The sequence below is a fragment of the Mobula birostris genome, chromosome 21 (assembly GCF_030028105.1).
Source record: "Mobula birostris isolate sMobBir1 chromosome 21, sMobBir1.hap1, whole genome shotgun sequence".
Taxonomy (NCBI): Eukaryota; Metazoa; Chordata; class Chondrichthyes; order Myliobatiformes; family Myliobatidae; genus Mobula; species Mobula birostris.
The window spans coordinates 27,625,552-27,645,492 of record NC_092390.1 but is presented as its reverse complement, the minus strand read 5'-3'; the positions used below and the strand labels follow the sequence as shown (position 1 = coordinate 27,645,492).

General features: G+C 39.1%; 2 protein-coding genes across 9 annotated transcripts in view; one reads left to right on the top strand and one right to left on the bottom strand.

Moving 5' to 3' along the window:
- phyhiplb (phytanoyl-CoA 2-hydroxylase interacting protein-like b) overlaps window positions 1-16,321 on the top strand; it is an 84,522-nt gene extending 68,201 nt beyond the window's left edge. For 2 of the 3 annotated variants that reach the window (XM_072239221.1, XM_072239220.1), the window contains exons 3-6: window positions 3,083-3,279; window positions 6,635-6,809; window positions 9,264-9,381; window positions 15,209-16,320. In XM_072239221.1, coding sequence (XP_072095322.1) covers window positions 3,083-3,279; window positions 6,635-6,809; window positions 9,264-9,381; window positions 15,209-15,743 — 1,025 coding nt within the window. In that variant the 3' untranslated portion in view covers window positions 15,744-16,320. Of the gene's footprint in view, window positions 1-3,082; window positions 3,280-6,634; window positions 6,810-9,263; window positions 9,382-15,208 lie in introns of all 3 variants that reach the window. The other variant, XM_072239222.1, reaches the window with a different exon arrangement.
- Window positions 16,201-19,941, bottom strand: part of fam13c (family with sequence similarity 13 member C) — an 87,549-nt gene continuing 83,808 nt past the window's right edge. For 4 of the 6 annotated variants that reach the window (XM_072239217.1, XM_072239218.1, XM_072239219.1 and 1 more), the window contains one exon: window positions 16,204-19,854. In XM_072239217.1, the coding sequence (XP_072095318.1) occupies window positions 19,722-19,854 (133 nt within the window). In that variant the 3' untranslated portion in view covers window positions 16,204-19,721. Of the gene's footprint in view, window positions 19,855-19,941 lie in introns of all 6 variants that reach the window. The other 2 variants (XM_072239216.1, XM_072239214.1) reach the window with 2 other exon arrangements.

The window sequence follows — 19,941 nt, the reverse complement described above, 5'->3', positions numbered from 1 at the left end:
CAGCCATCATCGACATTAGAGGAACAACCACTGGTCACTTGCTGGTACAGTCCGCCATGTTAAGGAGATGTGTGAAACTGCAGGAGGGAGGGGAGAGGCTCAACTAAGTCCACATTGACGTGGTCAAACAATCGCTCCTGGACTTTGAAAGGTGCCAATGCTGCCCGAGCATGATGGTTAATTTTTGCCCACTGACACACAACAGTCAACACACCAGTCTTGCATGTCCTTCCTAAGGCCATGCCACTCAAACTTTAAAGCAACCAGTTTCTGTGAAGCCTTCCCACCCAGGTACGATAGGCTGTGAATGGAGTTTAAAAAGAGTACGCTTCCAGTTTGCAGGCTCTATGGGGCAAGGGCGACCAATTGTAATGTTGCACAGGAGAGGAACTCTCATGTCCCCGAACTTGACGTCAGCCTGCAGGCCCATGACTACTGTTCTGTGAGCCTGGGCCACTGAGTCAATAGCTTGGTCGGCTTCCATGCCAGTATAGTCAATCCCAATGTGTATGGGCATCGACGGTGGACCACAGCATTAATTTTCCCTTTGATGTGCTGTATCTCAGTTGTGTATTCTGAAATGTAGGTCAGGTGGCATTGGTGCCATGCACACCAAGGATCTGATGCGGTAGCCATCCTGTATACAAGCCATTTGTGATCAACAAACGCTGTGAGTTGCTGACCTTCCAGTAAGCAATGAAAATAGCAGATGGCCAGATAGAGACCGAGAAACTCACAGTCAAGTGTGCTATACTTCTTCTCAGTGGGAGCGGAGCTGCTGGCTGAAGAACAGGAGCAGTTGCCACATGCCTCCAACTCAAAATCCTTTGCGTCCAGAAGCCAGTAGTCCATAGGCAACCAGGAAATCTGTGCCAGGTGAATGTGAATGCCCAAGTCACATCCAAAACAAAGTCCCATGTGTAACGTCATCCACTGAAGCAGAGTGTCACACATCATGTCACGTAAGTCTAGATCCCGCTGCTTTTGGCGGCCTCTTGTGAGGGTCTGTTACTCTCTGCCTTATAATCAATGGGTGATGCTGACAGCACACTCACTTGAATGCCTTGTCACACAGGAAGCGTTGCCCTGAAATAATGAACTGCATGGTAAAAGCATAGACCTAGTGTTGTCCAGTTTGGAGCCACAGGCATGAGTCTGCTGGAGGCTCTGCTGACAGGGAAAAGAGGAAGAATGATGCAGCTCTGCTTGGCTGAGTGTATAACAGCCATTTTAGCAAGTTCCCTAAAGTCCTTCATGAGAGTATTCGCGAGGGATGTGCAAATTTGATCAGACATTTGTTGCATAAAGAGTTCTTTAAAAATAAAACTAGGATGGTGATTGCCCAGGAGAGATAGCATGTTCCGAAGGCCTGGCATCACCCAGGCCAGGCAAAGAGAGCAACTGTTTGGCATGCTCAGATTTAGACAGTCCAGAAGTTTGTAATAGGTGAGTTTTCAAAGTGACATACAGTGCCTATAAAAAGCGACCTAAAATTCAGAATCCCTGCTTCCACTGCTCTTTGAGAAAGCCTTCCAGATCCTCAAGAGCTCTGGATAAATTTACACTGCCTACAGTGAATAAAACATGCAAGAATAATTTTATGTGCTTAACAAAAGCCAAAGCCCTTTACTTCATTATTACCAAACCAAAAGCAGTTGCCTTACACTGACATCATTATGTCAGACACTGTCTCATAAAGTGAACACCACAACTCAATGAAAGTGTTTGTGAATTATGTAGAATAGTTTCTGTTTGGACACTTTTTGTTTCAACACTCATTGGCCACTTTATTAGAGACAAAAGGTATCACTGAGCATATTTCTGTATGTTCGTCGTCTTCTGCCGCTGTGGCCCATCATGTTCAACATGTTATGCATTCAGGCATGCTCTTCTGCACACATATTACAAGTGACTGTTTGAGTTATTGTTGCCTTCTTGTCAGCTTGAACCAATCTGGCCATTCTTCTCTGACCTCTCTTGTTAACAAGGTGTTTTTCCCACAGAACTGCTGCTCAATAAGTGATTCTTGATTTTCACACCATTCTCTGTAAACTCTTGAGACTGTTGCATGTGAAAATCCAAGGAGATCAGCAGTTTTGGCTGGCACCAACAGTCATTCCATGGTTAAAGTCACTGAGATCACATTTCTTCCCCATTCTGATGTTTGGTCTGAACAACTGAGCCTCCTGGCAATGCTGTTATCCATTAATTTGCTGCCATATGATTGGTTGATTAGGTATTTGCATCAACTAGCAACAAATGTACCTAATAAAGTGACCACTATTTGTAGCCACCACCGCTGACTCACTGCTTACAGCTCCAGCTTGCTGTTACTCATCCACTTATACAAGAGGATGTAGTGGGATTTGATTGTGTTCTAAGAGACTCCTCCATATCATGATATTCTGTAATGGTACCTCCATTTTCCCATTCAATCGCATATTATAAGCAGAAGTGCATTCCTGCAAGATGTTTTTCTTTTGTGTTAAAGCCATTTTATCAGTGATAACAGTGTGACCCACCACCATTATTTAACAGCTAATGACAACATTAAACTCTGGCATGGTCAAGGCTTATGCAAAAGAAGCAACTTCAGTAAGCCATAGAAACTACAGCCCAGAAACAGGCCTTTTGGCCCTTCTTGGCTGTGCCGAACCATTTTCTGCCTAGTCCCACTGACCTGCACACGGACCATATCCCTCCATACACCTCCCATCCATGTACTTGGTGTAGTTTTATCTTTTTCTCCCATATCAGCTCCACAAGAATGTATTTTATTCTGTATCACATTCTGTGTCAGAAAATTTTGCGTAGTGATTTGTGAACTCTGTAAGGGTGAGTTTCTATAACTAGAATGGCCATAATGTAGGCATCACCTGTATTGTATCACGGCCAAGGTGCAACATAGTGGAGTTCTTACACTACACCATATATTAAACCCACAGCTTAAAAAAGTAGGTATTATAAGATGGGTAAGTACCTGAACTGTGACCCAGAAGTGTCTCGCCAATCTTTTGTGATTATATAAATCAGAATTATGTATATAATTAATACTTTAAAATTACTTTAACTTTTTCCACAGGAAACAAATCACAGGATAGTGGCATTGCAGAGATGGAAGAGCTCGCTGTTCCACATAACATAAAAATAAGCAACATCACATGTGATTCTTTCAAAATCTCATGGAGCATGGATTCAAAATGTAAAGATCGTATCACGCATTACTTTATTGATCTGAACAAGAAAGAAACCAAGAATTCCAATAAATTCAAACACAAGGTAAAATTCTGTTGTCAATTGTACATAGTTTTATGCTAAGGCCACTGTTTGTTAATGTTTCATAGACCAAAGCTTTTACCAAATAATTCTAAATAGAGATTCATTTCAGTGAAGTTAAATGTCATAGTCAGTTGACCATATAGTTACTCCTTTTAAAGAATTATTTTTCATTTCTGCATAATTGAAACAGTATCTGCAAAGACTTACTGTTCCTCATGCTGTGCCTTAAAGCTTCTGATTCAAAGCAGTCCAAAGATGTTAAAGAAAAGTGGATCAAGAAACAGAAGAGCCCATGAACAATGTGGAATAATGGCAATATGGATGAGGGAAAATGAAACATTCCATTTAAGGGACAAGAGTAGCCTTGAATTGAAAGGTGACATCAAGAAGTAGTCTGAGTTGCCAAACAATACCAATGAAGATTGTGCATAGTGTGAGGCAAATATTAGACTTTTGAAGTGTGCTAAAAACAGTTCTCATAATATACAGAATGATCAGCCAAATTAAAATAAACTCCGATAGGCTTCATAGCAAACTTCGTATTAAATGCTTCAATTGTGATGCGTAGTATCAAGTTATGTATTTTATTGGCATTTGCATTGTTACACAAGCCAAAAGGTTGTTCCACCCACTTACTAATTTTAGTACTTTTCTAATAAAATAAGAAGTAGTCTGTGATGGAATGTTTTGAGTTTCTGACATTTAAAGTATTACTGTTTTTGATCTTTTTTTATTAGGTTGAGTCAGTGCCTATTTTAAAACAAGATCTGAAAGGCCAATTCACTGCAACAATTGCTCCATCAGCATGTAATATTTCTCATCAAATATAACATGCATTACTTGAGACAGCTGTTAACAAACCTTCTGGGATGTCAGGCTGTAACTGCCTAACTCCTACTCACAAGACAAAAAAAAGGACATGTTGGGTTCTGGTGGAATCGCTTTCTTTTTAGCTGCTTCATAATCAACAGACAATACTCAATAGGGATTGGGGTTAATAATAATGACACTGTAATGATAGTGTGTCATTACGGTGGGCTTCACAGCTGAACAGGTGAAAAGGCAGCTGAAACGTCTCAACCCAAGCAAGGCTGCAGGACCGGATGGTGTCAGTACCAGGGCGCTCAAAGCCTGTGCCCCTCAGCTATGTGGAGTACTTCGCCATGTATTCAACCTGAGCCTGAGGCTCCGGAGGGTTCCTGTACTGTGGAAGACGTCCTGCCTCGTCCCTGTGCCGAAGACACCGCGCCCCAGTGGCCTCAATGACTACAGACCGGTGGCATTGACCTCCCACATCATGAAGACCCTGGAGGGACTTGTTTTGGAGCTGCTCCGGCCTATGGTCAGGCCACACTTAGATCCCCTCCAGTTCGCCTACCAGCCCTGACTAGGAGTTGAGGATGCCATCGTCTACCTGCTGAACCCTGTCTACGCCCACCTGGACAAGCCAGCGAGCACTGTGAGGGTCATGTTTTTTGACTTCTCCAGTGCGTTCAACACCATCCGCCCTGCTCTGCTGGAGGAGAAGCTGACAGCGATGCAGGTGGATGCTTCCCTGGTATCATGGATTCTTGACTACCTGACTGGCAGACCACAGTACGCGTGCTTGCAACACTGTGTGTCCGACAGAGTGATCAGCAGCACTGGGGCTCCACAGGGGACTGTCTTGTCTCCCTTTCTCTTCACCATTTACACCTCGGACTTCAACTACTGCACAGAGTCTTGTCATCTTCAGAAGTTTTCTGATGACTCTGCCATAGTTGGATGCATCAGCAAGGGAGATGAGGCTGAGTACAGGGCTACGGTAGGAAACTTTGTCACATGGTGTGAGCAGAATTATCTGCAGCTTAATGTGAAAAAGACTATGGAGCTGGTGGTAGACCTGAGGAGAGCTAAGGTACCGGTGACCCCTGTTTCCATCCAGGGGGTCAGTGTGGACATGGTGGAGGAATACAGATACCTGAGGATACAAATTGACAATAAACTGGTCTGGTCAAAGAACACTGAGGCTGTCTACAAGAAGGGTCAGAGCCGTCTCTATTTCCTGAGGAGACTGAGGTCCTTTAACATCTGCCGGACGATGCTGAGGATATTCTATGAGTCTGTGGTGGCCAGTGCTATCATGTTTGCTGTTGTGTGCTGGGGCAGCAGGCTGAGGGTAGCAGACACCAACAGAATCAACAAACTCATTCGTAAGGCCAGTGATGTTGTGGAGATGGAACTGGACTCTCTGATGGTGGTGTCTGAAAAGAGGATGCTGTCTAAGTTGCATGCCATCTTGGTCAATGTCTCCCATCCACTACGTAATGTACTGGGTGGGCACAGGAGTACATTCAGCCAGAGACTCATTCCACCAAGATGCAGTACGGAGCGTCACAGAAAGTCATTCCTGCCTGTGGCCATCAAACTTTACAACTCCTCCCTTGGAGGGTCAGACACCCTGAGCCAATAGGCTGGTCCTGGACTTACTTCATAATTTACTGGCATAATTTACATATTACTATTTAACTATTTACGGTTCTATTACTATTTATTATTTATGGTGCAACTGTAACAAAAACCAATTTCCCCCGGGATCAATAAAGTATGACTTATGACTATCAGTTTTTCTGTGATTTCCATCTTTTTGCTGTCAGTTAATTTCTCACTGAAGTAAGAAGATGTAAGAATTTAGTTCCAGATGTGCATGATTGGCTTTCAGGTACAGTAAGTCTACATCTGCACATCAAAAAGCTTCCATTGCTTTTGAAAGGCAGTTGGATAGGATACATGGATAGGAAAGATTCAGAGGATTTGGACCAAGTGCAAATAAGTAGGATTAGCTCAGCAAGCACAAGTTGGTCCAAAGCGCCCATTTCTCTGACTTTTCCTTCAGATTAAACCAGCCAACCCTTTGTTCTATAACGTTATTCCAGCTCATTTTTGCCACTTTTGCACTCTTCTGATATACATGAGAGTGCTTCACAGGGTTGAGTGAGTTGTATCACACATTGTATAGTGCTACATTGATTGAAGGCTGAGACAACTTTCCAAAATGATACTTAGCTCTTGCTAAGTTAAATAGAAAATTTATATAGTCTTCAGTTATATACGATTGTAGAAAAAAAAGGGAGTTTCTTGCTCTAGTTCCCATGTAATCCAGGATGACAACACACAATGAAATTCTAGATACCTTGAGTTTCCATATTCACCACTGAATATATATGATCCAAAAAATCCTAAAGATATTCAATTCTGAATTCAATAGTTTTGTAATTTGAATGCCTTAAAAAAGGGTAGTTGTAATCATGAGTACTCTGGTGTCTGTATTTTTAATGCTTCATTTGAGAAATCAGAATTTAATTTTGTGCTACAGGATGTTCCTACTAAATTGGTGGCAAAAGCAGTTCCTCTGCCAATGACAGTACGTGGTCACTGGTTCTTGAGTCCCAGAACAGAGTATACTGTAGCTGTTCAGACTGCCTCAAAGCAAGGTGATGGCGATTACACTGTGTCTGACTGGAGCGAAGTTGTGGAATTCTGTACTGCAGGTAAAACACTTGAATTTGAATTTCTCAAACATAATCCAACAAGGTGGTAAAATCAACTCTTCAAGAATACTTCCAATGTGAGTTTACAGCCCTGATCTACCACTGCATCAATTACCAATGAGTGACAAGCAATAGTATACCTGCTCTCCAAGCATTTCATGTGCGCTACATCTACTAACAATAGAAAAACTCCTGGACAATATATGTAAAGCTTTAATACCCACGGTCTTCTGGGAGTTGTTATTGATTCTCAGACAGAAGGGAGGTGTTTTTTTTCTTTCTAAAATGATCATTTTCTAAATGATTCAGCAGTCAGTAGAGAAAATAATCTACTGTCGATTAGAAAAGTCACTGGATTATGAGGTGACAATTAAGAAGTTGCAGAAGCAGAGTCAGAGTCATAAAGCACTACAGCACAGAAACAAGCCCTTCACCCCTTTTAGTTCATGCCGAACTATTATTCTGCCTTGTCCCATTGACTCACACCCTGACCATACCCTTGCTGTCCATGTATCTCTCCAAATTTAAAAATTCAAGGCAAATTTATTATCAAAGTATATATGTGTCACCATGTACAACTCTGAGATTCATTGTCTTGTGGGCATACTCAATAAATCCACACCCGTGAGACGATTTCCCTTAAATAGTGAAATCAAACCTGCATCCACCACTTCTGCTGGCAGCTCATTCCTTACACTCTCACCACTCTCTGAGTGAAGTTGTTCCTCAGAAGTATTTCACCTTTCACCCTTAGTTCGACCTCTAGTTCGAGTCTTGCGCAACCTCAGTAGAGAAAGCCCGCTTGCATTTGCCCTATTTATACCCTACAATATTGTTAATCTCTATCAACTCTCACCTCATTCTCCTACGCTTCAGAGAATGAGGTCCTAACCTATTCCATTTTTCCCTATAATTCAGGTCCTGAAGTCCCTGCAACATCCTTGTAAATTTACTGTGTACTGATTCAATCTTCTTGATATATTTCCCTTAGATAGGTGACTAAAACTGCACATAATACTCCAAATTAGGCCTCTCCAACATCTTATACAACTTCAGTGTAACATCCCAACTCCTGTACCAAATACTTTCATTCATGAAGGTCAGTGTGCCAACAACTCTCCGTATGACCCTCTCTTCCTGTGACACACCGTCAAGGAATTATGAATCTGGATTTCCAGATCCCTCTGTTCAACTGCACTTCTCAATGCCCTACCATTCGCTGTGTAAGTCCTGCCCTGGTTTGTCCCCCCAAAGTGCAACTGCATTAAATTCCATCAGCCATTTTTCCAGCTGGTTGTTAATCTAGAAAAAGAACAATGTCTGAAAAGCTTATAAAGGATAACATTGATCCAGTAAATAAATTGGAAGTTGACTCAGTAGCAACCAGATCATCAGCAAAACTGTTCAGTCAGGGAAAAACTATAGTCTATTGACTTTAAAACAGGAGTCAGCACATTATCAGAAACTTCAGAGCTTGTAAATGATGTAGTTGAAAGGAAGATGCCAGCCCATTGTAATCTGTGAATCTATCCAAAAGCAAAAGAAAGGAACATGTTGCATGATTCAGTCCCTTCTTTCAATATAAGTGAAATATCAGGTCATGTCTGCAAAAGAATCCATAACACAGAAATATTACAATGTCAGTTTGTTTTACCCAGATAACAAGTTGAAAATCTGTCACTCTCTAAAGGTTAAATACAAAAGTGTTCATTTTAATCTAGGCAGTGATCTATTGCCGTGCAAGTTTTAATGAGGAGCCCTGTTGGCCTATTCCACATTTTCCCTAAAATCCCAAGTTCTCATTTTAATAACAGCTATTTGAGTGTGCATGAAAATATTTGAGAAGGAAATTAAAGAAAACATTATTATTTTAGAACATAGAACAGTATAGCACAGGAACAAGCCATTCAGCCCACAATGTTGTTACAAAGCAAATCAGAAGCATCCAAACACTTAATTTCCTCCTACCTACACCATGTCCATATCTCCCCATCTTCCTTACACCCATGTGCTTATCCAAATGTCTCTTAAAAGCCTCCAATGTATTTACCTGTACCACCATACCAGGCAGCACGTTCCAGTCATCCATGATTCTGAGTAAAAAAACTTAGCCCTCACATCCCCTTTGAACCTACCCTCTCTCAGCCTTCAATGCTGGGAAATTCTCTGTCCACTCTATCTATGCCTCTCATAATCTTGTAAACCTCTATCAGATCTCCCCTTAGCCTCTGGCGCTCCAGAGAAAACAACCCAAGTTTATCCAGCTAGTTTTCCTGATAATTAAATATAACAGAAATGGTTTTGATTAAATTAGTTGTTTTGCAGTTTTGGGCCCTAAATTTAATATTTTTCACATGTACTTGACAAAATAACATTGTTCTTGTATAACTATTTTAATATTTAAAATTGAGGTACTGTAATGCTATTAACAGAAAACTTTTTATTTTTCTGCAGACTATTCCAAGGTTCATCTAACACAGTTAATGGAAAAAGCCGAAGCAATTTCAGGACGGATGCTGAAGTTTTCAGTTTTCTATCGTAACCAACACAAAGAATACTTTGACTATATTCGGTAAGAATAAGTCATAAACTACATTGATTGTTCGTAAATTTAACACAAATTGCTGTTTATATAATAGATTTTTTTTAAACTAATAATCAAGATCATCTTAAACAATTGATATTGTTGGGAGAATATTGGCAGCCATAAATATGCAAATATTTATGGCTATTCAGTAAACAAAGCGGTCATTATTGCTAGATATGCAAATTTGCCACTAATTGAGTTACCTAAAAGATTTATTCAATAAATACAAATGAATTTAACTTTAAATGGGTCCTGAAGTCACTAAATATTTGAAAGTGCTATAGGAAATCTTTTAAATTGTTCTTAACTGTAAAACTTCTATATTTAGGACATCAAATTCTATACAGAGGGAAACTTCAAATTGTTATAATTGGGAAAGTTTCTATTATGGAGGTCTTAATAGCTACTACATTAAAAAATTCTCATAGTTGCCAAAAATACTACAAGCCAGGATCCCAGGAAAGGAGGAGACTAAATATCCAAGGTTAATTTATGTTTAGTATGCGAGCATGTAAATTATTTTCACCCTGCAGTTTAATATTAAGACCATAAGACAAAGGAGCAGAAGTCAGCCATTCAGCCCATCGAGTCTGCTCTGCCATTTCATCATGAGCTGATCCATTCTCCCATTTAGTCCCACTCTCCTGCCTTCTCACCATAACCTTTGATGCCCTGGCTACTCAGATACCTATCAAATGTAATATTAATCTGACTTTTTTTATTTTATAGACAACAGTGTGAATATGATTAGTAACCACCCCACATCGGCCACTTAATGGCTGCTAGCACCATTCTAACTCAGAGCAGGACTCACAGCACCTAAATGCTTCATGCCAGGAGGGGGCATGACAGGGACCTTTGCTGATGCTGTGGAGCATGGGAGAACTGTCTTAGTCCCAAATCAGACTAATGAGATTAAACATTTGACTCCATTAAAAACAACTGCTTAGATTAAACATAATTTAGGTAGTGCTGAATTTTCTGGAGCAATTTCTGAAGCAAATATAAGCACTACTATATGAAGGAATCAAACCCATCCCATCAGATGGCACAGTAGCGCAGCAGTTAGCACAACACCATCAAAGCTTGGGGTATTGGAATTCTGCTTTCAATTGTGGTGTCCTCTGTAAGACAGTTTGATCATTCTTCCCATGTGTGTGTGGGTTTCCTCCTACAGTCCAAAAACCTACCAGTTAGTCAGTTAATTAGTCATTGTAAGTTGTCCTGTAATACTAGGAGTATTGCGGGGAAGGCGGATGAGTTGAGGGCATGGATTGACACGTGGAATTATGACATTATAGCAATTAGTGAAACTTGGCTACAGGAGGGGCAGGACTGGCAGCTTAATATTCCAGGGTTCCGATGTTTCAGATGTGATTGAGGCAGAGGAATGAAAGGTGGGGGAGTAGCATTGCTTGTTAGGGAAAATATTACAGCAGTGCTCAGGCAGGACAGATTAGAGGGCTTGTCTACTGAGTCCTTATGGGTGGAGCTGAGAAACAGGAAAGGTATGGCCACATTAGTGGGATTGTATTACAGACCACCCAATAGTCAACGTGACTTGGAAGAGCAAATCTGCAGAGAGATAGCAGGCAACTGCAGGAAACATAAAGTTGTGGTGGTAGGGGATTTTAACTTTCCATATATTGATTGAGACTCCCATACTGTTAGGGGTCTAGATGGTTTAGAGTTTGTAAAATGTGTTCATGAAAATTTTCCAAATCAATATATAGAGGGATCAACTAGAGGGGATGCAATATTGGATCTCCTGTTAGGAAACGAGTTAGGACAAGTGACGGAAGTCTGTGTAGGGGAGCACTTTGGTTCCAGTGATCATAACACCATTAGTTTCAACTTGATCATGGACAAGGATAGATCTGGTCCTAGGGTTGAGGTTCTGAACTGGAAGAAGGCCAAATTTGAAGAAATGAGAAAGGATCTAAAAAGCGTGGATTGGGACAGGTTGTTCTCTGGCAAAGATGTGATTGGTAGGTGGGAAGCCTTCAAAGGAGAAATTTTGAGAGTGCAGAGTTTGTATGTTCCTGTCAGGATTAAAGGCAAAGTGAATAGGAATAAGGAACCTTGGTTCTCAAGGGATATTGCAACTCTGATAAAGAAGAAGAGGGAGTTGTATGAAATGTATAGGAAACAGGGAGTAAATCAGGTGCTTGAGGAGTATAAGAAGTGCAAGAAAATACTTAAGAAAGAAATCAGGAGGGCTAAAAGAAGACATGAGGTTGCCTTGGCAGTCAAAGTGAAGGATAATCCAAAGAGCTTTTACAGGTATACTAAGAGCAAAAGGATTGTAAGGGATAAAATTGGTCCTCTTGAAGATCAGAGTGGTCAGCTATGTGCAGAACCAAAGGAAATGAGGGAGATCTTAAATAGGTTTTTTGTGTCTGTATTTACTAAGGAAACTGGCATGAAGTCTGTGGAATTAAGGGAATCAAGTAGTGAGATCATGGAAACTGTACAGATTGAAAAGGAGGAGGTGCTTGCTGTCTTGAGGAAAATTAAAGTGGATAAATCCCCGGGACCTGACAGGGTGTTCCCTCAGACCTTGAAGGAGACTAGTGTTGAAATTGCGGGGACCCTGGCAGAAATATTTAAAATGTCGCTGTCTACGGGTGAGGTGCTGGAGGATTGGAGAGTGGCTCATGTTGTTCCGTTGTTTAAAAAATGATCGAAAAGTAATCCGGGAAATTATAGGCCGGTAAGTTTAACGTCGGTAGTAGGTAAGTTATTGGAGGGAGTACTAAGAGACAGAATCTACAAGCATTTGGATAGACAGGGACTTATTAGGGAGAGTCAACATGGCTTTGTGCATGGTAGGTCATGTTTGGCCAATCTATTGGAGTTTTTCGAGGAGGTTACCAGGAAAGTGGATGAAGGGAAGGCAGTGGATATTGTCTACATGGATTTCAGTAAGGCCTTTGACAAGGTCCCGCATGGGAGGTTAATTAGGAAAATTCAGTCACTAGGTATACATGGAGAGGTGGTAAATTGGATTAGACATTGGCTCAATGGAAGAAGCCAAAGAGTGGTAGTAGAGAATTGCTTCTCTGAGTGGAGGCCTGTGACTAGTGGTGTGCCACAGGGATCAGTGCTGGGTCCATTGTTATTTGTCATCTATATCAATGATCTGGATGATAATGTGGTAAATTGGATCAGCAAATTTGCTGATGATACAAAGATTGGAGGTGTAGTAGACAGTGAGGAAGGTTTTCAGAGCCTGCAGAGGGACTTGGACCAGCTGGAAAAATGGGCTGAAAAATGGCAGATGGAGTTTAATACAGACAAGTGTGAGGTATTGCACGTTGGAAGGACAAACCAAGGTAGAACATACGGGGTTAATGGTAAGGCACTGAGGAGTGCAGTAGAACAGAGGGATCTGGGAATACAGATACAAAATTCCCTAAAAGTGGCATCACAGGTAGATAGGGTCGTAAAGAGAGCTTTTGGTACATTGGCCTTTATTAATCAAAGTATTGAGTATAAGAGCTGGAATGTTATAATGAGGTTGTATAAGGCATTGGTGAGGCCGAATCTGGAGTATTGTGTTCAGTTTTCGTCACCAAATTACAGGAAGGATATAAATAAGGTTGAAAGAGTGCAGAGAAGGTTTACAAGGATGTTGTCAGGACTTGAGAAACTCAGTTACAGAGAAAGGTTGAATAGGTTAGGACTTTATTCCCTGGAGCGTAGAAGAATGAGGGGAGATTTGGTAGAGGTATATAAAATTATGATGGGTATAGATAGAGTGAATGCAAGCAGGCTTTTTCCACTGAGGCAAGGGGAGGAAAAAACCAGAGGACATGGGTTAAGGGTGAGGGCGGAAAAGTTTAAAGGGAACATTGGGGGGGCTTCTTCACACAGAGAGTGGTGGGAGTATGGAATGAGCTGCCAGATGAGGTGGTAAATGTGGGTTCTTTTTTAACATTTAAGAATAAATTGGACAGATACATGGATGGGAGGTGTATGGAGGGATATGGTCCGTGTGCAGGTCAGTGGGACTAGGCAGAAAATGGTTCGGCACAGCCAAGAAGGGCCAAAAGGCCTGTTTCTGTGCTGTAGTTTCTCTGGTTTCTATGGTAATTAGGCTAGGGTTAAATAGGGTTGCTGGGCAGTGTGGCTCGTTAGGCTGGAAGGGGCTGTTCCATACTGTATCTCTATATAAATAAATACTTCTCTCTCTCTCTCTCAGTTGTCCACAAGTACCTTTCCCAGTTGCATCATCAGGAATTTGTAACCCAACTGTGGATTGCTCAGCAGTTGCTTCTCACACACACAGCATCCCTCAGTGTCAGTCCTACTTTGCCCCAAACACTCCTGCAATGTTCATAAGATCTTTCCTATTGCTAGACTGTTTAGAAGTTGCCGTAAACATGGTGTAAATCAGTTATTAACCCCATAGCTCTGTGATGTTATGTTAAGATCTCTAAATCTTCTGCATTTCCTTATGGCCAAGTCACTAGTTACTTCTGTATCGTAAGAACTCCTTGCTCAGGAAGCACCTCTACTCCAGTATGTTTAATTTGGGCTCTCATACTTTTCCCCCTTTCAATTTCTAGAAACAATAAATCTCTTAGAGTTAAATATTTCTATCTAGTATTCATTTGCAGAGGAATAATTGCTTTTAATTTGCCACCTGAGCCCCATGTTCTGATGTTTCTTTGTCCAAAACCTTTTAGAGAACTCAGTCCTCGCTTTTTGGAAATTACTACAAACATAGAAAATCAAATGGTAAAAATGGAGATGGTAATTTGATGCAGACTCTGTATAGACCAAAGAATGCAAGATTGACTCAAATTAAGTCTGAGGTTTAGGGCACAATATGAGTTCAATAAGTCCGCGTCAAGGAGAGGGGAGACATTTACATGGGGTACAGACTCAAACAAAGTCTGGGAAGGGGTTATTGGAGATGGTCTTTAAACTTGGCATCATGTGGATATTACTTTTCTGTTCGGTCAAAATTAACAAACTTTTTTCAGCTGATTTAACTGTAAAGAGATGTTTAAGATTGCACAAATTTGAGCTGATTGCACATATAGATTATATAACTGGAGGATAAGTTGTCTGAAGTCAATGTGAAGGCTCAATTCCTCATTAAGACAATTGAAAATGGATTCACTATCTGTAGGTGCAGGTTCAATACAAATAGAGAAAAAAGTGATTTTCAGTGTAGTTTAGAGGGTAAATAGACTAGCTTAGATGGGAATCTTGATCAGCATGAACCAGTTCACGCAAAGGGCTTATTTTGGTACTGTGTAATCTGAAAGATCACTATGTATATTATGGTTCGTTAATGTCCTTCAGGAAATAAATGTACCAAATTTACTCAGACTATATGTGATTCCATTCAGGGACAATTGTGGATGGAAACTAAATACCAACCTTGCCAGCATCACCAGGAAAATTGAATAAATTACAAATGTTGAGTTAAGCTGCTTTGTCTTTGATTCACTTTACATTTTCTGACGTCTTGCTGACAGTGTAGTAAGCTACACTACTGCGTATTGAATAGTACTGCATCCAAGTTGTTTTGATTGGTAGATGGGTTAAATGATTAGACAGTGGCAAGAGATGAAATGTATAGTCTTTTCATTACCATCAATTTTTGCAGACACCTGTAACTTGAACTATAGAGAAAGTTTGCTATGTGCAATAAAAGATGCAGGTGCAATTCTTTTCCAACAGTTTAGTAAGAAAGAACAAACAATTCAAATGGAAATAAACAATCTAAACATATTATAGCGACTGCTCTATTCTTATGAAGGTTAAGTTATATTAATTGCATAAAAATCACTTTCAGGGAGAAACAAGGGGAAACAATGCAACCTTCTGCAAAAGATAACAGTGGCAGTCACGGTTCTCCCATCAGTGGGAAACTGGAAGGCATTTTCTTCAGCTGCAATACCGAGTTCAACACTGGAAAACCTCCACATGATTCACCTTATGGCAGGTATCGCTATCAGATCCCTGCTAGCAAACTCTTCAACGAAGACACAAACCTCTACTTTGGAGATTTTTATTGTATGTATACAGCTTACCACTATATCATCCTGGTTATTGCACCTGTGGGGTCAGCAGGAGACGAATTCTGCAAGCAACGACTTCCTCAGCTAAATATCGCAGACAACAAATTCCTGACGTGCACTGAGGAGGATGGTAGGCTGGTTTATCATCATGTTCAGGATGCCATTTTAGAAATAATCTACACTGACCCTGTGGATCTCTCTCTCGGTACCGTGGCTGAGATTAGTGGCCATCAGTTGATGAGTCTGTCCACAGCCAATGCAAAAAAAGATCCTAGCTGCAAGACCTGTAATATTAGTGTTGGGCGTTAACAGTGTACAATTACACACTCTTGACATTATTATAGTTTTCATTGTGTATTCCATTCTCCCCCTTGAAGCATATTACGCAGCTTTTCATCAAAAATAGTTGTTTTATTTACTGAAATATGTAAATGTATGTTTCTTGTGGGATATTTGGTAAAAGTTGTTGCAAAGTTCTAAAAAAAAACTAATAAACACAAATTTCTGCTTTCGAAAGTTATGACAATGCTTTGCTATAAAAGAAGATAATTAATGTTATGTGCTCTCTTGCAAAGCAAAGATATTAGCTAAGTAGTGTTCTAAAAGAGATATTTAACAAGAATAAACTACCACCAAATGGAACAAGCATGAAGGTGTGTTTGCAGCATGACCTATCTTGCAGGAGAAATACAGTCTCTGACACTAATTACCAGTAAAGTTAACAGTTTAAAAATATTTTAAATTGCTGTATTTGAAGAAAATAAACAATACAATAGAAAAATATTTGTATTTGTACTCTTCAAAGATTTACAGTGCAGTGTATGATTAACTATACATTTTGTAGTATTTTGACAGTTATGAAAAATTAAATGCTTGTAAAATGCAATTATTATCTCTTATTTATTACATTCCAACACTAACTTCATGTATATCATTAACTATTATTCTTCTTACAAACATAGCTATTGTTTAATAAATAGCTAACTGCAACAAAATACATATATTGGCATTGTGTTAAACAAACAATAATTCATGATCTCTTTCTTTAAAAAATGCATAAACAATTTGTATCAGTGAACAGGGTTCCCAGAGAAGGGGATGGACAGATGTTCACTAAACAGCTTTTAAATTTTAATTAAGAATGGCAACTTATCACTGCATTTAAAACTTTCCTTACACATCAGATTTTTAAACTGATGTGATAAGTAACTTGAATTGTAGATTGTGGTTTAAATTGTACAACTGAAGCTGAATCATAACATTGCCAATATGATTTTGAATCAATGCTCCCATCCAAGGATTAAATTTTGCTTTGTGGTGCTTCAGATAACTTGAACCAAGCAAGGAAATTCATGATTAGTCTCACTTGACAGAGAAATTCCAATTCAGCAATAAGTATTTTGGTAGACTATTCACATATTATAAAGATTTAACTTTCCTCTACATTCATTTGACTTTGCAAATTAAATGCAAATCAAATTCAGTTCAAATAAGCATTAAAAAGGCTTCAAACATATATTTGATACACATTGAATAGACATTCATATTTTGTATGGTAGCACTTTTGAATGATAAAAATTCCACTTCATGGTTTTGACACCTACAAGAGCAAAGAGGCACTTAGCTTTTTTTTATTTAAAAAAAGCCAGTTTCAAGCCAATGAAAGACAAGGTTAAGGAAATTGTTTTGAAAGGATGTATAAATAGGAATCAGCAGGACACTAAATTTAACCAATTTAATCTATGTGCACAACAGCTCAGCTTTCGATAAAGCCAAGTGGAAAGGGTGCAACAGCTGCATTCATTGAAAGATTTAAAGCTAAGTTAAGCAATTATTAAACATAAGAAAGAATCTAACACTGTCTGCCATTAGTTGGATCTGCCTTTGCAAATTCTTCTTTTTACAATTTTCTTCTACATAAATCAGATTTACATGCTAGTGAGGTTGACTGGCAGTAATCAATTTTTACCTTTAAAAATTACTCAGACGGAAATGGGACAAAATTTTCTACCATGAATTTTGTTCCCATCATCTGTGTAAATAAGGCAATTTAAATATTTTACTAGTGAGCTAAATAATATGATATCCTTTTATGAAACTAATAGTTGAGTAGTGCAAACAACTGATTTGGATATTTGATATTTTCTTAGCACTTGTTGAATGGGGGGAAAATTTGGCTATAGGAGAAAAAGGTAAATACAATTTACTTTGATGTAAATGAGCTCATCTAATTTTGTTTGAGTTTTGTTTATTAGAGTAATTTTAAATCCTTAATAGCAGAATTAATTTTAGTAATTACTGAATCTTTTTGAAACTGAAATGAGAAATACATCCAAGTTCCTGACAAATAATAAGTCTGGAGACATAGGTTAACCAGATACAAAAACAGTTCTGAGGTGGAAATAGTCATTTAAACTGGACAAACCTTCCCTTGCAAACTAATGCATACTTGGAACCTGCTCCAGGCAATGCCAGATTTAGCAGGTAGGTAACTGGGGAACTGCCTAGTTTGCTACTCAGCAGAAGGACCAGAATTATTGATTATATGAAGGTCTGTGATATATACGTGTTCAAAACATTAGACATGGGATACGATTTATGCTGATGGACATGAAGTGAATATTGGGGTGACCCCAGTAAAAAGGGATAAGAACGCAAGGCTCAGCTAATAGTTTTACATTCCTGCCAGAAAATAATGGAATTCATTATTAAGATTACCTGTAAAAACACGAACCTGAACAACAGACACTGAATTTTTGAAATTCTGTGACAAATTAGCGTACTAAGTGGATTGAAGAAAACCTTGTTTCAATGGGTTATTTCCAAAAACCATTAGACAAAAACCTAAATGAAAAGTTGTGACTTAAGGTAGCAACTTCCTAGGTCTAAAACTAGAAATTAGTGAGAAATTCCTGAAGAAGGAAACAGCTGTTATACATTTGGAGAGGAACTTAAGAGTGGGTAATCGCTCTATTATAAGAATTATTATTTGCAACAATGGCATTTCAAATTTATGATGCCTATTGCAGTCAAATTAATGGATATTATGTAACCATGGAGAGAGCGGAACATGAGACAACCAAGGAGCCAGCTTCAAAAAAAATATAAATCACTTGAAGTTCTTTGGAATAATGAACTAAGATAGGGCAGTGCAGTTAGTGTAACACTTTACAGCGCCAGTCACCCAAGTTCAATTCCTGTCACTGTCTATAAGGAGTTGGTACGTTATCCACATGTCCACATGGGTTCCTTCCCACATTCCAAAGAAGTAAGGGGTCAGTATGTTAATTGGTCGCATAGGTGCAATTGGATGGCACGATCTCATTGGGCCAGAAGGGCCTATTACAGTCCAAATAAGATTGTCCAAATGTCCTTCCTTGTCCACATAAATCTTGTGGGAAAACCAGTATTTCAAAATGCAATGGTTGATTGAAAGGATTGATTGGGACATTTTCAATGCATCATACCATAATGCACAAAAAACTAATAAAGCACTGCAGGAACATTATGCATGCAGACATATTACAGTCTCAGAATATCACTACTTGTGAAAATTATGAAAGTTACAAAACTTTACAAATATTTTTAGTGTACTATCCAAAAATATAAATGAAAACACAGTTAATAAACGGTATAAAGATAAGGCAATCCCAGGTCATCAGTTGATCAAAAATGATTAAAGGAATTGCATCTTCACCGTGTTTTTATGGTCTTGAGAAAAATGATCGTGTCCAGACAATTGTAAATCCACTTTGAATTTTTTTCATTGTCAAGCAATGATAATATTTGTATTTAAACCACAAACTACTTAATATGATATAAATTGAAAATCAAAAAAATGAGTAATAGGCAAGCTTTTATAACTGTACATGACTTTTCAGTCCAGGTTGATACAAATAAAGTGCTATGGAGTCTCAAACAGAGACCATCAATAATTGTGTTTGTTCTAAACACATCTCCTACCAAAAATGAATTCATATATTGTTTATCAATGTCAAAAAAGGTCTATTTAATAAAATTCTCAAAGCTAGCTGCTCAAAAATACTGGTGCATCTTATAACACTTTGTCTTTTGTAACAGTGACTTTGATTAGTTGCTCAACAACGTCTGTGTTCATTTTTGCTGTCACTGTTGGAATATAGGGATGTCAGTAATTAGTAAGGTGCAGCCAAGAGTTTCTATGGCACAAACACAAGCTTGAAACATCCAGGAGCTTTAAAGAGGTTTGAATAACTTCCTCTGTTTGTTGCAAGGACAAGAAAATAGTCTTCAAAAATGTTCTGTTTTCTAAGAACTCAGTAGATTTTTTGAGCCATCAAGTTTCGTGATAAGAACCTCCAACAATCGAAGTTTGGCCTTTATATGCTTGTACTCATTGTACTCTTCAGCCATTGGTATGCGATCTTCTTTCTGGACATTCCTACAGGAAAGATTGGTGTACAATTTACTATTTACAGAAAATATAATACGGTTCATTGAAGTTCTAGAATGAGAGTGTGAATTTGCC